Here is an 18,057-nt window from a genome sequence, read left to right as displayed (position 1 = left end):
GTGAGATGGACATGAACCTGCAGGGTCCCCTAGAAGTGGGCAGGGCTGTGAAAGGGAACGCACCCTCCTGGTCAAAGGCTTCACCGGAGGGCCAAGCCCAGCCGCAGGTATCCTGGCAGACTCAGGAGCATCCGCTGCCGCAACGCGATTCCAAAACCCAGTACCGGAGCCACAGCGCACACATGCGCAGTAACTTCCCCGACCTCCCGGGGTAGTGTGCGTCTTCACTTCCGGGTCTCTGAGCCTTCTCTTAGAGCCGTCTTAGGAACGCCTAACTCGTGTTTCCGGCTTGGCCGGGCTCTGTTCGCCTTCGGTGTTTCATTCTATTCAGGCATTCGCTGCAGGCATCCCCGCCTCTCTGCGCCGGGTCCTGAAGCGCGGGGTCCTTTGGCGAACGCCCGCCCCCTTGGGTCTTTCCATGGCTCGGTCGCTGCGGGGATACCGGCTTCAGGAGGTCGGTTTGAGGGGGGAAATGTACTACAAGTTCAGCGGCTTCACCCAGAAGCTGGCTGGGTCCTGGGCCTCGGCCGCCTACAGCCCGCAGGTACGAGAGCGAACGCGCCAGTGCGAGAAGGGGAGAGCGGGCGGCAGTCTAGGCCTGGCTGCCCTTGGCGGAGCTTCTGCCGCCTTGTGTCCTCTAGCCGGCGGCGGTTTCCTTCCTCTTTGCCGGCTCCCTCACTGCCGACCTCCCGGGTCTTAGGGCCCAAGGTGACCTCCCGGACTACTCCTAAGAGCAAAAGTGACCCCTGAGATCGTCTGGCCTTATGAACTTGACCTTGCCAAGGTTTAGGTGCTAATCCCTTTTCCTTCCCCGTCGCCCACATTAGGAAAAACCGCCTTTTCCTTCCTTGACGCCTCCCCACCATCTTCTCCCACTGCCCAGGGAATTGGCAAATAGATGTTTGTTGAATTATATCGAAGTCAGCAAGCATTTATTAAGAGCCTACTCTGTGTCAGCCGCTGATAGACGTTGGGGATACAAAAGGGCGATAGACAGCCCCTGCCCTCAAGGAGCTCACAGTCTGTTGGGAGAAACGACATGCAAACAGCTCTGCGAACCAGGGATAGTAAGGATTATGTGGGCTGCTCGTAGAGGGAAGGCTTTAAGATGAAGGGAGATCGGGAAACGCTTCCCATCACCTCCAGGATCAATTATCAAATTTTCTGTTGTTCGGAGCCTTTCGTAATCTAGGCCTCTCCTACCTTTTTAGTCTTCTTATCCTCCCTATATTTCCGTAAGTACTTTGTGATCCAGTGCCTCTGGCCTCATTTCTATTACTTGTCTAGACACAAATCTCAAGTCTTCAGGCATTTTCACTGGCTGTACCTCCATATTTGGAATTCTCTTTCTCAAGCTGTTTCCTGGCTTCTCTGGTTTTAGGTTCACATTCTAGCTGAAATTCCACCTTCTATAAGAAGTCTTTCCCAATGCTTCTTAGTTCTAGTGCCTTCCCTCTTTTAATTATTTCCTACTTATCCTGTATAAAGGATATTGTAATATTTGTTTGTTGTCTTCCCTATTAGACTGTGAACTCCTTAAACTCAAGAACCATCTTTTCTTTATATCTCCAACACTCAGCCATATCTGGCACATAGTAGGCACTTAATAAGTTATTGACTGACTGATGAAGAGGCTGAGGTGAAGGGGGAGCATTTATTAATTTACTATGTGGGAGGCACTCTGCTAAGGACCAGGCATACAAAGAAAGGTGACTCTGTCATCCGACCCCCACCCCCAAATCACAGAATGGATTCCAAGCAGAGAAACAAGAGATGTAAGAACAGCTAGCAGGTCACTTTGGTTGGAACGTAAAGTGGGTGAAAAGCGGTAACATGGAAAAAATGCCTAGAAAGTTATTTGGTCCTTGCAGAATCACAACATTTCAGAATCTGAGAGCTCCAAAGTAGCCATAAATTCTTAAAATTAATTCTTCCTATAACCTACCTGATGTGTGGTCATCTAGGCTTTTTTTGAAAACCCATAGAGATTTACTACCTTCTGAAGTCTTCTAGTTCAGAATAGTGGTGTTAGAAGGTTTTTTTCTTATGTCAAGCCTAAATTTACTCCTTTGTGACTTCTACCTATTGCTCGAAATTCTGTCTGTTGGGGGCAAAGAAAACAAGTCTGATCCCTCTTCCACATGGCAGCCCTTTGAGTCCTATCATCTTATTTCTGGAAGCAATATCTAGAGAGATAGTCTGGCCTAGTGGACAGAGAGACTTGGCTTTAGAATGGACAAGACCTGGGTGCAAATCCTTTTTCTGATGTATACTGTCTTTGTGACCCTGGAAAAATTGTTTAATCTCTAGGTATCTCTCTAATGCTCTTAACAGCTATCCAAAACTGTAAGTTATAGAGCAGATGGCAAAGGAAGTTCTCTTATATAAGTGAAATTGCAGATCCAGGCTCCTCCCAGATTCCTCTTAATGTTTACTAACATGGCTTTCTTGGTTGCCATATTGCACTGTTGACTCATATTAAGCTTGTGGTCCACCGGAACCCCCAGATTGTTTAGAGACAAACTACTCATTAGTCATGGCTCCCCCATCTTGTGCTTGGGAAGTTTATTTTTTATTTTTTTAAATTTTTTGCTTTTTGGTGAGGCAGTCGGGGTTAAGTGACTTGCCCAAGGTCACATAACTAGTGAGTGTAGTGTGTCTGAGGGCAGATTTGAACTCGGGTCTTTCTGACTGCAAAGCCGGTGCTTTATCCACTGCGCCACCTAGCTGCCCAGGAAGGTTTTTTTTAACCCAATTGTAAGACTTTATATTTGTCTTTTAAATTTTATCTTACTAGATTTAACCCAGTGACCTAGTCAAGTCTTGACCTGTCAAGTTCTTTTTGGATCCTGGCATCTGGTATGCTAGCTATCTCTCCCACTTAGATCATCTTCCGATTTATAAGCTTGCCATGTTTGTCTTTATCCAAGTCATTAATAAAAATGTTTGACAGCACAGGGCCAACCCCTGGGGCACTCCACGGGAGACTTCATTTAATCCTTTTGGTCCAGAACTTGAATTAATTTTGAATCCACTTAACTATGCAATCATCTTGCCCACGGATCTTCCCATCTTTTTCATGAGAATTATCATGTGCTTTGCTAAAATTTGATCTAACAGTTTAGTAACTGTTAAAAAAAAAAAAGAAAAGAAATCAGGTTAAACTTGCACTCCCTGTTCTTGCTGAAGGTACTGGCTCTGTGATTTCCCCTTCCCTCTCTAGGTATTGCTAACATAGTCTTGATAATCCATTCTAGAATTTTTTTATGAGTTGAAATAAAGCTTACTGGCCTATAGTTTGCAGGCTCCATTTAAGTTTTTTTGAAAATTGGGATAGCATTTGCCCTTATTTAGTGTTGCATTATCCTTCCCATCCTCCATGACCTTTCATGGATCACTCTAAAGAGCTCCAGTCACACCTCTCATTTATCTACACCAGGTTACTGGAACTCTTCCCAGGTAGCTAGCCACGTACTGTGTTACTGTCTTATTCTCTTTTGTATCCTCTCTTAGTCGTGTTTGGTCTTTCCTTTCCAGGCCAAGGTCATACTCTGACAAAACAAACAAAGTGGGAACTGAACAGCTCTGCATTCTATCATCATTTATTGTGGTCTTCTCTCCACACACTACCTGGGGAAGAGAAGATGTCTTAGATTGTACTCCTTTTCTCCATATAGCTTTAAAAAAAGAAATTTCTTTTGATTTTCGCTTTTCATCTCCATCCTCAGCTCATTTTGAGCTTTAACATCCTGGTACTATTCTAGGGGACCATAACCCATTTTTTATACATGCTTGCTTCTCTGCCCTTGCTTCCATCTTTTGTATATTCTAAAAAATCTAAATTGCTTGCTGAGTACAGTGTAAATCCACATTGGTCTTTTCCTCTATCTCTGTTTTTCCTCATTAAAATTGTTTGCTATGGTATCTAGGTTGGTGAGATATATGTATGTATATATATGGACATACACACACACACACACATATATATATATATATATATATATATATACACACACACACACACACACACACACATATGAACAGGCAGACAGACAGATTTTTATCACTTTTCCTGAATTTGGAGTCTGAAAGACCTGGGTTTAAATCCTTCCTCAAAGATTTTTTAGTTGCACAACACCACTTAATCTTTCTGAGTCTCAGTTTTCTCATCTGTAAAATGGGGATAATAGTAATGCTACTTTAGAGGGTTGTTGTGAAGCTCAAGTGATGTAATGTATATAAAAAGTACTTAGCAAATCTTAAAGCGTTATATAAATGCCGGCTTTATTATTATTGTTGTTATTTCACTTTAAAGTCTTTTTGATTAGATTTGCAAGGCAATAGACAGGTACATTCTAACCAGTTATTAGGTGTCCTTCATCCCTAGGCTGTCGTTCTTATATTTTAAGTCATGTTCCCGAAATAGAAATCTCATTCTCAGACACTGTCTTCTTAATCAGCTGTTCGCTTCCCAAATGTGCCTTTCTTTTCTGCATCTTTTGCCTTCAGTCATCAGTGATGAAAACACCACCTGTGCCCACTAGGTTCCTTCTGGCAGTATTCTTTGTGCCCACATGAATTATCAGAAATAGGGAGTGGTTATCGTTTTAGCCAGGTCTTAGATGTATTCACCAGGATGAGAACAGTCCTTTCTGTTGGCCAGGAGCTGCCTCAGTAGCCCTTAGCAGGTAGACACCAACCACCACTATTCTTTTCTCCCTTTGACTTTTAATGTGTGATTTCTCATGTGAGCTGTAAGCACCTGCTCTCTCCTCAGATCTGAATTCAGTTCCCTATTCTTTTGAAAGAGCCTAAGTTATATTTTTGGGCTCCAAGTCCTTCATTCCCTTCCTCTTGTTGACATTCTTCCAGGTCAGTTGGAACTAGATTATAGAAGACCTTTAAATGCCAATTGGAAAAGTACTTGGTGATAAAGGCAGCAGGGAGCCAGCGAAGATTCTCGAGCAGAGTTGACATGGTCAGACCTGTATTGTAAAGGTATTTGGCAGCTGTGTGGAGGATGGCTTGCAAACTAGGAGACTGATCTGGAAGCTGTTAGAATGCAGGTGAAGGACAAAGGGCGGTGGCTGTGTGAATGGAGAGATGTGGAGGTGCAATTGGCAACTATGCATGTGTTGATTGAGGGAGAGGGAGAAGTCAAGCTTCAGTTTGAGGATGGGAACCTGGGTGACTGAAAAAATGGTGAGGCCTTCATCAGAAATAGGGAAATTTATTTTTTTCCAAGTAGAGATTTAAAAATATTTTTTCCAGTTACATGTAATAACAATTTTTAACATTCATTTTAAAACCCTTTGAGTTCTAAATTCTCTCGTCCCCATCCTCTCCCCCACCTTGAGAAGGCAAACAATTTGATATGGATTCTACACGTGCAGTCATGCAAAGCATCAGAAATAGGGAACTTTAGAGGAGAATGAGTTTGCTGGGAGAATATAAAGTTCCATTTTGAACAAGTTGAGTTTGAGATGCCAGGTGACAACCAGTTGGACATATCCGGCAGGCAGTTGTCTATAGGGGAGTGCAGTTCAGGAATGATAGATTTGGGATGATAACTGGCTCCAAGAGAGCTAATTGTAGAGAGATTATAGAGAGAAAAGAAGGCCTACAGCAGAGTTGTTGTGGAATTTTATTCCGTTAAGGAGAGAAACATGGACAATGATCCAGCAAAGGAGCCTGAGGAGCGATCAGACAGGCAGAACCAGCATGGAGACATCAGGAGAGGGGAGTTGACTGTGCCGCTTGCTTCAGAGGTCAGAGAAAATGGGGCCTGAGAAAAGGCTGAAGGTTGAACAGGTAAGAGATCGTTGGTGATCTTGAAGAGCAGTTTCCATTGAGTGGAATGGGTAGAGTCAGGTTGTAAAGGGATAGAGTGATTAGGAAAAGAAGCTTTAGTGCAGGTAGCCCTTTCTAGAAGTTTGTGAAAGGAGATATAGAATGGTGACTTGTAGGAAGGCAAAACTAAGATTTTTTTTTAAGGGTAGGGGGATGTTTGTAGTTGACAGGGGTAGAGCTAATAGATAAGGAGAGATTGAAAATGAGAAAGAGAATGCTGGGGTGGGGGGAAGGAGGGAGACAGAGGCAGAGGAGACATGCTCAAAATCTCAAGCAGAGGGATTGGCCTTGGAGTTCTCTTCATCAGATACCAAAGCAGAGAAGAAAATTGGGAATGACCTAGAAAGGTTTTGAGGTGTGTAAGATGCTTTCTTTCCTCATAGGATAAGTAAACTGCTAGGAGGTGTTAGGGGATGTAGTGTTGGGAAGGTATATTATGGAGGAAGCATTTTCAGTTCATTCAGTGAACATTAGCATCTAAAACATGCTTACCTTAGGTAATATTCTCTTGGTTGATCTAAGGTCTTCTTACCATGCTTTTTAAAAGTATGTACTCTACCTCTGTTAAGTTTCACTGTGTAAGCAATAAAACTAGTTAAACAGTAGAATTAGTTACCAACACTCCATTTTTCAGTTTCCTGAATCAGTTGCCAATTTACTGGTTTTATCATTTACCCAGGTGCCTGTGCTTGAAACTTTGTTGTTATCTTTGATTCTTTCCTGTCCCTATCCCCCCATCTTACCAGGTCCTGCCCATTTTGCTGCCCAAGGTCTCCTTTTCCTACTGCTGGCTGGGGAGACCAAGGGGGTCATTGTTCCTTGTCTCTACTATTGTAGGAGTTTCATGTTTGGTTTTCCCTCTCCTTCAACTGCTTTTTGCTCTAATCCAGGGGTTTTTAAACTGGGGTTTGTGAAATTATTTTTAAAATATTTTAGTAACCGTTTCAATACTCTTGGCTTCTTTTGTAATCCTTTTGTTTTATGCATTTAAAAACATGATTCTGAGAACTCATCCAGAGACTTAATCACACTTTCGCCAAAGAGTTCATGAAACACAAAACAAACAAAAAACCACATTGCTCTAATGTATCTTTCAGATAGCTGCAAATATCTGATTGTGTGACTTCTCCCTATTCCCTACCACGTAAAATCCAAATTCAGCCTGGCATCTATGGCTTATTATTATTTTTGGAGACAAGGGCACCTTCAAAATCAAACTTTTTATGCCAGTCAGCCTGTAAATCATGAGCTCGTTACAGATTCATGCTGTCTGACCTGAACGTGGTGCTCATGGCTGTACAGAGGTCCTTTTCATCTCTTTGACTGTCCTGTTATCTACAATAGCTATTCAAAACCTCTTTCCCCAAATCCTTGACTTCACTATTACTTTCAGTAGAATTCCGTGGCTCCTGGTTTACTGAAATTGAAGTCATCTGTCCTTGTTTGTCCTCCATACCTCAAAACCTCAGTCTTCATGCATCTGCTTTTCACTCATGTCAGAAAAAAGTGTCTTTTTACCAACCATGCTCTTTCTACTTGTGTCCAAGGTCCCATTTTTTTCTTTCTCCTGGGATCCTGCTCTATTTATAACATGCTCTCTCATTTTTAGTCTCTACAGACTCTTTTCTCTGCCTGTATACATATTCAGCTTTCTTTTAGTCTTAAATAGAAATCAAAAACCTTCCCTTGACCTTGCCATCCTCTCAAACTATATCTTTCTTCCCTTTGATTGTTAAATTTCTAGAAATTGTCTGCACTTACTCACATGCTGCTCACTACTTAATCCTTTACAACTTGTCTTTTGTTCCCACCATTCTAATAAACTGCCTTCTCTAAGGCCAGTCTTAATTTGCTGAATCCAGTGGCCTTTTCTCAGTTCTCATTTTCTTGTCTTTACTAGCATTCAGAATTCTCCTTGACTTCCTAATATTTTTTCATCTCTTGACTTCTGTGATGGTCCTAGTTTTCCTCTTGCCTGTTTACCTGTTCTGATTTAGCAATCAGGCAATCAACAAGTATTTTATTAAGCCTTCTATTATTATAAGCCAGGTCCTGGGCCAGATACTGTGGAAACAAGTACAGAGATAAAATAATCTGGAGGCAAGTGGCTTGCACAAGTACAAAGTGAATAAGTAGGAATAAATACATAGTTAAGTATAAGGTAGCTTGGGAGGGGGACAACAGTAGCAACTGAGATTAAGAAAGGCTTCATAGAGAAGATTGTGCTTCAGTTGTATGTTAAAGGAAGACAGGATCTCTGAGGTGGAGATGGGGAGAGAGTTCATTCCAGGCCATGGGAGATGGGGCAGTGCAAAAGCATGGAGGCAGGAGATATAATGTGCTGTATTTGAGGACCAGAAAGAATAAAGACCTCTTTGGCTGGATTACAGAGAGGGAGGGTGTGTGTGTGTGTGTGTGTGTGTGGTGTGTGTGTGTGTGTGTGTGTGTGTGATGTCCAATGAGACTGGAAAGAGATTAGGGCCATATTGTTTAGGGCTTTCAAAGCTAAATAGAGGAATTTATATTTTATTCTAGAGGTAATAGGAGGTCACCAGAATTGGTTGAGTAGAGAAGTTAAATGATCAGATCTGCACTTAAGGAAAATTACTTTGGAAGCAGCATGTAGGCTAGACTGGAGTGGTGAGAGAATTGACGCAGAGGGACCAATTAGGTGGCTGTAGGAATAATCCAGGTGAAAGATGATGAAGGCCTGAATTTAGGTTGTAGCTATGTGAATAGACAAGAGGGATCAGAAGAGAGAGGTGTGGTGAATGTACAGCAGTATTTGGCAGCTCTTTGGATATATGGGGTGAGGGAGAATGAGGAGGCCAGGATGATGCTGAGGTCACAAACCTGGAGACTGGCAGGACGGTAGTATCTTTCACAGAAATAAGGACATTGAGGAGAGGAGAGGGTTCCAGGAGAAGATTGGGTTCTGTTTTGGACATGTTGAGTTTAAGGTGTGTCTGGGACATCCATTTTGAAATGTCTAATAGGCAATTGCTGACGGACTCAAGTTTGAGGGAGACTGGTTGGATGGATATTGATACACGCATATGTCACCTGTATAGAGATGATAGTTAAACTCATAGGATCTTGATAGGTTACTAAGAAATAGAAGGAGAAGAAAACGGGATTTAGAATTAAGAAGGATGATGACTGAGAAAAGACCTTTAGATTGGGCAATTAAGAATTCGTTGATAACTTGAGTGGTAATGTAGGAAGGCAGATTTTAAAGGTTTGAGAAATGATTGAGTGAGAGAAGAGGAAGTAGAAGCAGTAAGTGTAGACGTGATCCTTCATTGATTCATCTTTTTCCCATCCTTGAGGACCAGTATTCTCTGTGACTCTATCCAGCTTTCTCTCTGCCTTTTCTCTTTGATGTCTTAATTTGTGTTTGTACAGATGGCTCCAAATCTATAGTTTCATTTTAACCTCTGAAGTGCAGTCCCACATTTCTATATGCCTATTTGATGTCTCTATCTTAAAGTTTCGTTGTACCCTCAACTTTAATGTCCTCCCACCCCTTCTTAAAACAAAACCTTTGCCCCTTTCTGCACCTTTTCTACATATGTTGATAATACCATCCCTGTAAACACTGAGGTTTAAAGGCTCAGAACTTTGAAAAAACATTGCTCTTACTTCCAAATCCTCTTGATTTTGCCTCTCCGATATCTTTTGCATCTCTTCATTCCTTTCCTTTTCCACTCATATTGTGGTAGTTTTGGCCCTCCTTATCCCTTTCCCACTGTAGAAGCCTCCCTACTGGTTGGTCTCCCTGTCTCCTGTGTTCAGTTCATCCTTCCCATAGTTGCCAGATGAACTTTCATAAGGCCATGGTACTCCTCTGCCCTCAAACCTTCAGTGGCTCCCTGTCATTTAGAGAATAAAATAAAAACCCCTTAGCTTATCAGGTTCTAATATACCTTTCTAGTTGTTGTTCAGTTGTTTTTCTGTCATATTTGACTCTTTGTGACCCCATTTGGGATTTTCTTGGCAAAGATACTGGAGTGCTTTGCCATTTCTTTCTCCAGCTCATTATACAGATGAGGAAACTGAGGCAGGCAGGGTTTAGCGACTTGCCTAGTAAGTGTCTGAGGTCACACACTCCTCTTCCTGACTCCAGGCCCAGCACTCCATGCACTGTGGTGCCACCCAGCTGCTCAGTCTTACTGGCTAGTCTTACTCATTTTATTTATCATCCACACACTTGCTCTGCCATCCAGAATGGATTACTAGTTATCTTAGATGTTCTTTGGTTCCCTACCTCCATGCATTTTCATAGGCCGTTTGCCATTCCCAGAATGTACACCTTTCATATTTCTACCTGTTGAAATATTTTCCTTCAAAGCTTAGCTCAGGAGATATCTTATCCAATGCAACCTCAATAACTTTCCCCTTACTTCTTTCCTGAAGCTAAAAAAAGATCTGTCCTCATATTTTTTTATACTACTTAATCTAAATTTCTCCTTGGCCCTTATCACAGCCTACTTTGGATTTTAATTATTTGTATACATGTCTTAAACTTCCAAGTTTATTGGAAGCTCCCTGAAGTCAGGGTCCATATTTTTTTATTCCAGAGCCTTCTAGTGCAGTGTCTTGCCCACAGTCAACACTTAATGAATGTTTAGATTAGATTGATGTGAATTACCTCTGAAAGAAACTTGACTTAGGACTTTTCATGGGGATTTGAGCAAGGCATTCCATGCCTAAGGAACTGACAGTGAGGAAAGACACAGGATAGAATTGGAATGAATTGCATTTGACTGGAAGAGGTTAGGATAAGAGACTTGAAAAGGAATGGAAGATAAATATGGGACAAGACTGTGGGCCAATGTTTTTGAGCTGGGGAATGGTGGTCAGAGCTTAACATGAGAAAGATTAATCTGGCATTGTGCAGGATGGGTTGGAAGAGGGAGGGCAGCAGGTGGGTTAGCAGAGAGATGTAATGAGGGCCTTTGGGTATGGTCATTCAGCCATTTCTGAAGGCAAGAGTTAGACAACTCACATCTTTTAAGGATATAATGAAACTATTGAATGCTTTGCTAAAAATTCAGATATGTACTGCCTATGGTGATTATTTCAGTTCATATAACTTTGTCAAAAAAATGTCTTGAGTTTCCATCTGACATGACTTGTCCTTAATGAATTGTACTGGATCACAGTGATCACTTCTTTTTTCTAAATACTCAAAATCCATCTGTTTAATATTCTGTTCTAGAAATTTGCCTGGATTCAACATCAGCCCATCGTTAGCATGATTTACTTTCTTGAAAATCAAGACATTTAGGGGCAGCGAGGTGGCGCAGTGGATAGGGCACTGGCCCTGGAGTCAGCAGGACCTGAGTTCAAATGTGCTCTCAGACCAGACACCTGACAGTTAGTAGCTCTGTGACCCTAGGCAGTTGCACACCAATTGCCTCGCAAAAAAAAAAAATCAAGACATGTATCTATTTGCCTGAAATCCTATAGCACATTAACTTCTGATCCTCAGATTGTAGATTTAGGGCTGGAAGAGTCTTCTGAAGCCATCTGGTTCAACCCTCATTTTACAGATGAGGATACCAAGGCCCAGGGAGCCCAAGTGACTTGCCCAAGGTCACACGGGCAGTAGGAGGGAAGACTGATCAGAGCCAGGTTTTCTGACTGCAGAGCCCCAGCCCTCTTCACTCTGTCAGGCAGCCACACTGAGAGCAGGTACAGCTGCAAGCGCTTTCAGGACCTGAGATGGCCAAGCCCATTCAAGCCAACCAGTGTCTGTTTATAGCACCACTCTTATTCCTACCTACTAATTCACCATTATAAGGGTTTTAGATACATTATCTCATCTCATGTGTTCATGCTCCATTAAGTGGATGCCATATTATTCCCACTTCATGGTTGGGTAAACCTAAGCTCATGGAGATGAAGGGACCTGCCCAGGTTCACATAGTAAGTTGCAGAGCAGGGATTCAAACTGGGTTCTCCTGATTCCCAGGCAAGCGTTCATTCTTAATCTTTAGTCAGATGCCATGTTAGCTTTGGCCTCAACATTCAAAAAAGTGTTTCATTATGTCCTTAAGAGATGCGAGCTGCCTAACTCTTGCCTTCAGAAGTGACTGAATGACCTACCCAAAGGCCCTTATTACATCTCTCTGCTAACCTGCCTGCTAACCTCTCTTCCAACCCATCCTGCACAATGCCAGATTAATCTTTCTCATGTTAAGCTCTGACCACCATTCCCAGCTTAAAAACGTTGGCCTACCATGTAAGGTCCCCCACAGTCTCGTCCCATATTTGTCTCCCATTCCTTTTCAAGTCTCTTATCCTAGCTTCTCCAGGCAAATGCAATTTATTCCGATTCTATCCTGTGTCTTTACTCACTGTCAGTTCCTTAGGCATGGAATGCCCCGCACCAGTCCCCCTGAAAGTCCTAATTTTATTTTTCTGGTGGACCTAGTTTTTTTTTTCTTTTTAAGGAAAAGTGTTAAGAAGTGGCAGCAAGAGGATAGTGGTTGGAAGGCTGTCCTTGAAGTCAGGAAGACCTAGATTCAAGTTTGGCCTTCAAAACCTACTCGCTAAATAACCTAACCATTTAGTGCCCCAAATAACTCTGTTAAGAATAAGTTACAGGGGTTTCCATTCTGGGAATTGCTTATAGTGATGAAATCTTAGGATTAGTCCTCCTTTGGAGGGAGAGAGGGTGTGAGGCCGGTGTTTGTCCTGAGAGAATGGGCAGAACTGCTTTGTAGAGTGTTTGAAGACCAGATGACAGACCTTTGGTGTTAGGAGAATGAGGGGAAAGGTTTGACGGATTATATGTGCCACCACCATTCCTGAGAGCAGAGCTTCTTAGAAGATTCATTTAAATGTCTACCCATACTTTCAACTAGACATTTATTTTTTCCTTTCTTATAGGGTTTAAAGCCTGTGGCATCCTCAGAAGCACCACCTATTATATTTGCCACACCAACGAAATTTGCTTCAGAAACAGCTCCATATGATTATGTTGGGAAAAACAAAGTTCCAGAGCTGCAGAGATTTTTTCAGGTGAGAATAGGAAAAGAAGCCTGTGAAATACTCGATTTCTTGTAACCTTTTAAGTAGAGGTTTTCTTCTCACAGTCTGAATCTGTCTCCTTTAATACTTATGCCACCTCCATCCCCATACATGAATTTCTAATAATATAAATTGCCTCACATTCCTTGAAACCTTTTTTTTTTTAATCTGCGGGCTTTATTTTCACTCTCTGGTAAAAGTGAAAACATTCGTGTTGTAGGTGGTTTCCATAGGATCAGAGGTTTTTAGTTGGATACAGGAGTTCTTGATTTGTCCAAATTAGGGGAGAGAAATAATCCAAAAGACATTTCTGTTTGGCTTTAAAGAAAAGGTTATGGCTTAAAAAAATTGCCAGCAGTTCCATGACATAATTTTTTTTAAAATTCGGCTGTTAAAATTCAGTCTTTCTCTATCCTCTGCCTTTAAGAGGATGAGGTTCATTGTGGTAAAATGAGAGGCCTCCAGCCAGATGCTGCTATTTATTATCCAGGTGGCTTTGGACCAGTCATTTCTCTGGGCCTTGGTTTCTTCATGTAAGTAAGGAAGTTGAATTAGATAACCTCTAAAGTCCATTTAAGATCTAGATGCTCTGAAATTTGCTGAAAGGCAGAAGGAAGTCAGATTGGAAATCAGATATTCCAGATATATCCACTCTAAGGAGTGGTTCTTCTATATGCATAATTAAAGCTTACTGCTAAGAAAAAAAGGGACACTTTGCACAGTGTCCCTTAATGATTGAAGAAATATTCATTACACCCAAACCTACCCCCCTTCCAAACTTCCTGCTCTCACTCAGCTCACATATATAATCATTTGCCACATCTAGTTAGTCTTTCTTCACATTTCTTATGTTTCCTCTCTATCCACACAGCTACCATCCCATTCCTGACCCTTATAACCTCTCCTTTGTACTGTCACGAGAGTATTTGAATTGTTCTGTCTACCTCAGGTCTCTCATCCAGTCCATCCTCCACGTGGCTACCGAAGTGCAGGCCTGCCCATGTTACTCCCTCACTTTCTCCCCACACTCAGTACACTCAGGTGTATCCCTGTTACCCCTTAGGGGCCCCTTGTTACCTCTAGCATCAGATGTATAGTCCTCTAGGATTTAAAGCTCTCAACAGTTCGATCTCTTTTTCTCTTTTTAGTTTCTTACATATTCCACCCCTCCATGAACTCCATGGTCCAGCATTACTGACTTACTTGCTATTCCTTCTGGATGGTGCTCTATCTTCCATGCCTAAGCCTTTGTACTGACCGTCTTTAATGCCTGACATGCTCTCCCTCCTGACTTTCATCTCCCTCAATCAGAAGTGACCTTTCCTGGTCCCCCAGGCTAGTGCCTGCCCCTCTCAGGTTACCTTCCACCTATTCTACACATCTTTTGTATGTACCTGTTTATGTACACATTTCCTCCTTCATTAGGATGAGAGCTCCCCAGTGCTTAGCTCAGTGCCTGGCACACGGGCACTGCCTGTTGATTGCCTGATCGATCGCTGTGGTTGACGCACATACGTGCCCTGATCTTGAGCTGAAGGAGACTTTAGAAATCACCTTGCCTAGCTCTCGTTTGATGGATAAGGAAACTGAGGCCCAGAGACATACGGGAAATTGCCCAACGTTGTACATTCAGCCTTGAAGGCGAGGCTTCCAGACTCCAAATCTGATACTGTTCCTATGACTCGTAGAATGATTTTGTTTGAAATGAGGCACCACCTATCACATGCTTTTTTACTTGATGAACAAGACTGAGAGGGTATTTTAATGAATTGAAGGCAGAAGGGAAGCATCTTGGAGAGGGTGGAACATAATGGACTAAAGCTGCTTTTGTAGATTTTCCCTTAATATACAGGGCTTTAAAAGCTTAATGGAAAAAGGACAATTGAGCACAAAATGGACCTGAACTCATTCACACTTAATCAGCCTATTGTATTCAGACTTTGGTCCTCCTGGGATCAGGATTGCATATTAAAGCAAACAGTATTTTGTTTTGCCTGGATTCTGATTTATTTAAATCTTTTGTTCTTTAGTGTCCTTTTCCTCATTAAACTTAGTCTATGATAAGTGCCTCAGAAATAAGGAACCTATAATATAAAAGATATGCATATGCCCAAATTTGGAGTGATTGCAGATTCAGAAACTAGCCATATTTACATGAAAATGTCTAGTATTTTGTGTTCAGAGGAATGAATTTTTGTTTTTTCTCCATTAATCATGCTGGTGGATTAGTTTTAGAGTCTCTTGACTTACATGTGCCTTCTCGGTGTTTGCTACTTGCATATGTTAACACATGCTGTTTTTTTTTCCTCCAAGAAATCTGATGGTTTACCTGTCCACTTGAAACACGGTCTGCCTGACCAAATGCTCTATCGGACCACGATGGCTTTGACACTGGGAGGGACCATCTACTGCCTGATAGCTCTCTACATGGCTTCACAACCCAAAAATAAATAAGATGGGATTCATAAGACTGATTGATTGATTAACAAGAGTTTTGGCATAAAACCCTTTGAATTTTCTATTTTCCTAATTGCCAGTGAATTTTCCTCACCTGTGTAAGTTTATGTTCTTGGTTGGTTTGTTTCTGAGAATAAGTAGATTATCAGAACATGTTGAAGAGTTAGCTATTATTTAAGCAGAGGTGATGAAGCCCTTCTAATTTGGCCTCCCTTATTTCTCCAGAGGTTGGCGGGCCAGCTCATCACTGTGATGAGGCCACCAGGGGGTTTTGGTTGTGCCTATCAGAGGCCCTGAGAGAGAGACTGCAAGTGGGGGAAGCTTTTCTGTAACCAGATGTGCTGGCTAAGAGAGAAGGGGATTCACTGAAGCTGCACCAGTGACAGGAAGTCCTTTAACTTCCTGGTGCCAAAAATCTGTTCTTTCTGACACCGCAAATTTCACTGGGAATTTAATTAGCTGTTAATTTGGGGAATTTTTCCATCTTGCAGTATGGTGTTAATAGAAATTATTTTCTGTTAACTCTCCGTATACCCATAACTTTGTCATATAATTTCAAAAGGGTTATATGCCTGATCTCTGACCTCTTTAAATATTCCAGAGATGAAGATTCTGTATTTATTCCACCATGGGAACAGAACAGCTCTTAATGAAAGTTTTGCACTTTGGACTGAACTGTTGTACAGTTAAATCCCTGCTGTCGCTTCTCCTTTACTCTTGTTAAATCCTGTAGCTTTAAGGTATAGTTTATTTTTGCTTGTGGAATAAATACATGAATGAGAAGTTTCAAGTTGAGTTTTTATTTTGAATTAAATGACCTTTTCAGTACATAATTTCATAATAGACATGTTTTGATTGCTGCAGTTGCTTTTTGTTCTAACATTTAATTCTGACAGCTTCCTCCGAGTTGAGGGTAGAGCTAACACGACAGTAATGATTAATTACCATACTGTCCTTTTGTAAGGAAGACAATAGCCTTTAAGTGATTTTTTCTTTCTCTAGAACATTTGGGGAGAATTCTCCTTGATTCTGTCAGTTGTGTAGAGGAATGGGAATCTTGTTCCCTCTAATACATAAGCTTTCGGTTGTGGCCTGTACGTCCTTACAGTCAAAGTCAAAAACTGAAAGCCCCCTCTCTTTTAAGGATAAAATAAATGTAGTAAATTTGTGGGGAGCTTTAGCACAGCTCTTTGTTCACAACATGAGAATAGGTTCCTTTCATACAGAATAGTTATCAACTATTGCATCAATAATCTTCATTCTTCTGTAGTTTTCAAATAAGTGTTTCTATTTATTTTTAACTTGACTTTTCTTCCCTGTCAAAATGCAGAAGTAATTTCTGGCTTTATGGTGGGGATTTTTATTACATCAAGATTATGTGTGTGTGTGTGTGTGTGTGTGTGTGTTATATATATAATTTATTTATTTGTTTGTTTGTTTGTTTGTTTATTTATTTTGGCAAGGCAGTTGGGATTAAGTGACTTGCCCAGGGTCACACACTTAGTAAGTGTCAAATGTCTGGTCTGAGACTGGATTTGAACTTGGGTCCCCCTAACTCCAGGGCCGGTGCTCTATTCACAAGCTGATATATCTTAAAGACACTCCAACTTGCCTAAAGAGATACATGGGACTTCCTCTGTGTAGCCCCATAGTCTCTGGGTAATAGCAGCACTGGACTACTTAGTGTGGTCCTCCTCCTCGACCTCAAACTTGGAGTGTTCAGTATATCCCACTTTCTTTTATAACTTACTCCTCATAAATTTGTCCAAACCTTTTTTGATGACATTGATTTTATTCCCTGTTGTTATTATGTGGTTTGTCCTTCGTTCTCAGAGGACTGTGACATCAGGGAGATGATGACAGGACTTGCAGTTGACTGATTTGAGGGAGGGAGGGCTGTGCTAAGTCACCAGCCTCGCTTTCTCCTCCAGAGTCATCTGGGTCCAGTGGCCAGATATTCATCAGGATGAGTAGAGGTGGCCCAGGATGCAGTGGGAGACCCTGGCCCTTTCAAGCCAAGGTCTTTCCAGGTTCTCACTTTGAGTGAGGCAATGAACAGGACTCTTTAAGAAGTGAGTCAAGGGATAGCCCCTTTAATAAAAAAAAAACAACAAACAACAGACTGGGAGGGGAAGACTGTCAAGGTTGCTGGCCAAAAGAGAAAGTTACTATTTACATTCACTGTGAGCAGGGAGGGCCCAAAAAAAAAATAACCATTAAGTGGTGCTTGAGCAGTACCTATTGTCCAATCAGTGGGAACCAGAGTGAATTGGGTTTAAGGCTTGGTCTTTGAGAGAGAAATCTAGCCAGCAAACCCCAAATTAACTAGTAACCAATTTACCTTTAATTTTGATGGCCCTGTCATACCTCTTTGCTTAAAGGATACCCAAAGTTGCTCATTAGCAGATTTGAAGTAGTGTTTCCTTTTGTTATAAACACTGAAATCTCTGAGGCTGCCTCTTTATGTTGAGAATGAATGGTAAACCAGTCAGTGATCAGTCTTTCCAAACTGAGAGATCCCAGTTTTTAGTTTGTCCTTCCAAAGCAGCAAACCGCACCTACATCAACCCTCCTCCAGCCCCTATCCTTTTGGTTGTTTTAGTTGCCCATCTCAAGATGGGCATGTCTGTCATAATATTGGTGAGCAGAACCACACAGAAAGTTTCAGGGAGAGCTGTACCACCAGCCTTTTATAAGGGTAGGATAGTGTCT

General features: G+C 41.7%; 1 protein-coding gene across 1 annotated transcript; it reads left to right on the top strand.

Annotated features, from left to right (window-relative positions):
• Positions 1–389: 389 nt before the first annotated feature.
• On the top strand, positions 390–16,128 carry COX7A2L (cytochrome c oxidase subunit 7A2 like). Its single transcript, XM_021001315.2, has 3 exons — positions 390–544; positions 12,748–12,879; positions 15,202–16,128. Exons 1-3 carry the CDS (start codon positions 419–421, stop codon positions 15,340–15,342), a joined length of 399 nt encoding a protein of 132 aa, XP_020856974.1. The 5' UTR covers positions 390–418; the 3' UTR covers positions 15,343–16,128.
• Positions 16,129–18,057: the final 1,929 nt, after the last annotated feature.

This window comes from Phascolarctos cinereus, unplaced genomic scaffold (assembly GCF_003287225.1).
Source record: "Phascolarctos cinereus isolate Bilbo 61053 unplaced genomic scaffold, phaCin_HiC Scaffold_2;HRSCAF=192, whole genome shotgun sequence".
In the NCBI taxonomy this organism is placed as follows: Eukaryota; Metazoa; Chordata; class Mammalia; order Diprotodontia; family Phascolarctidae; genus Phascolarctos; species Phascolarctos cinereus.
Note: the sequence above shows the minus strand (reverse complement) of the source record. Positions and strands in the feature narration are given on the sequence as shown.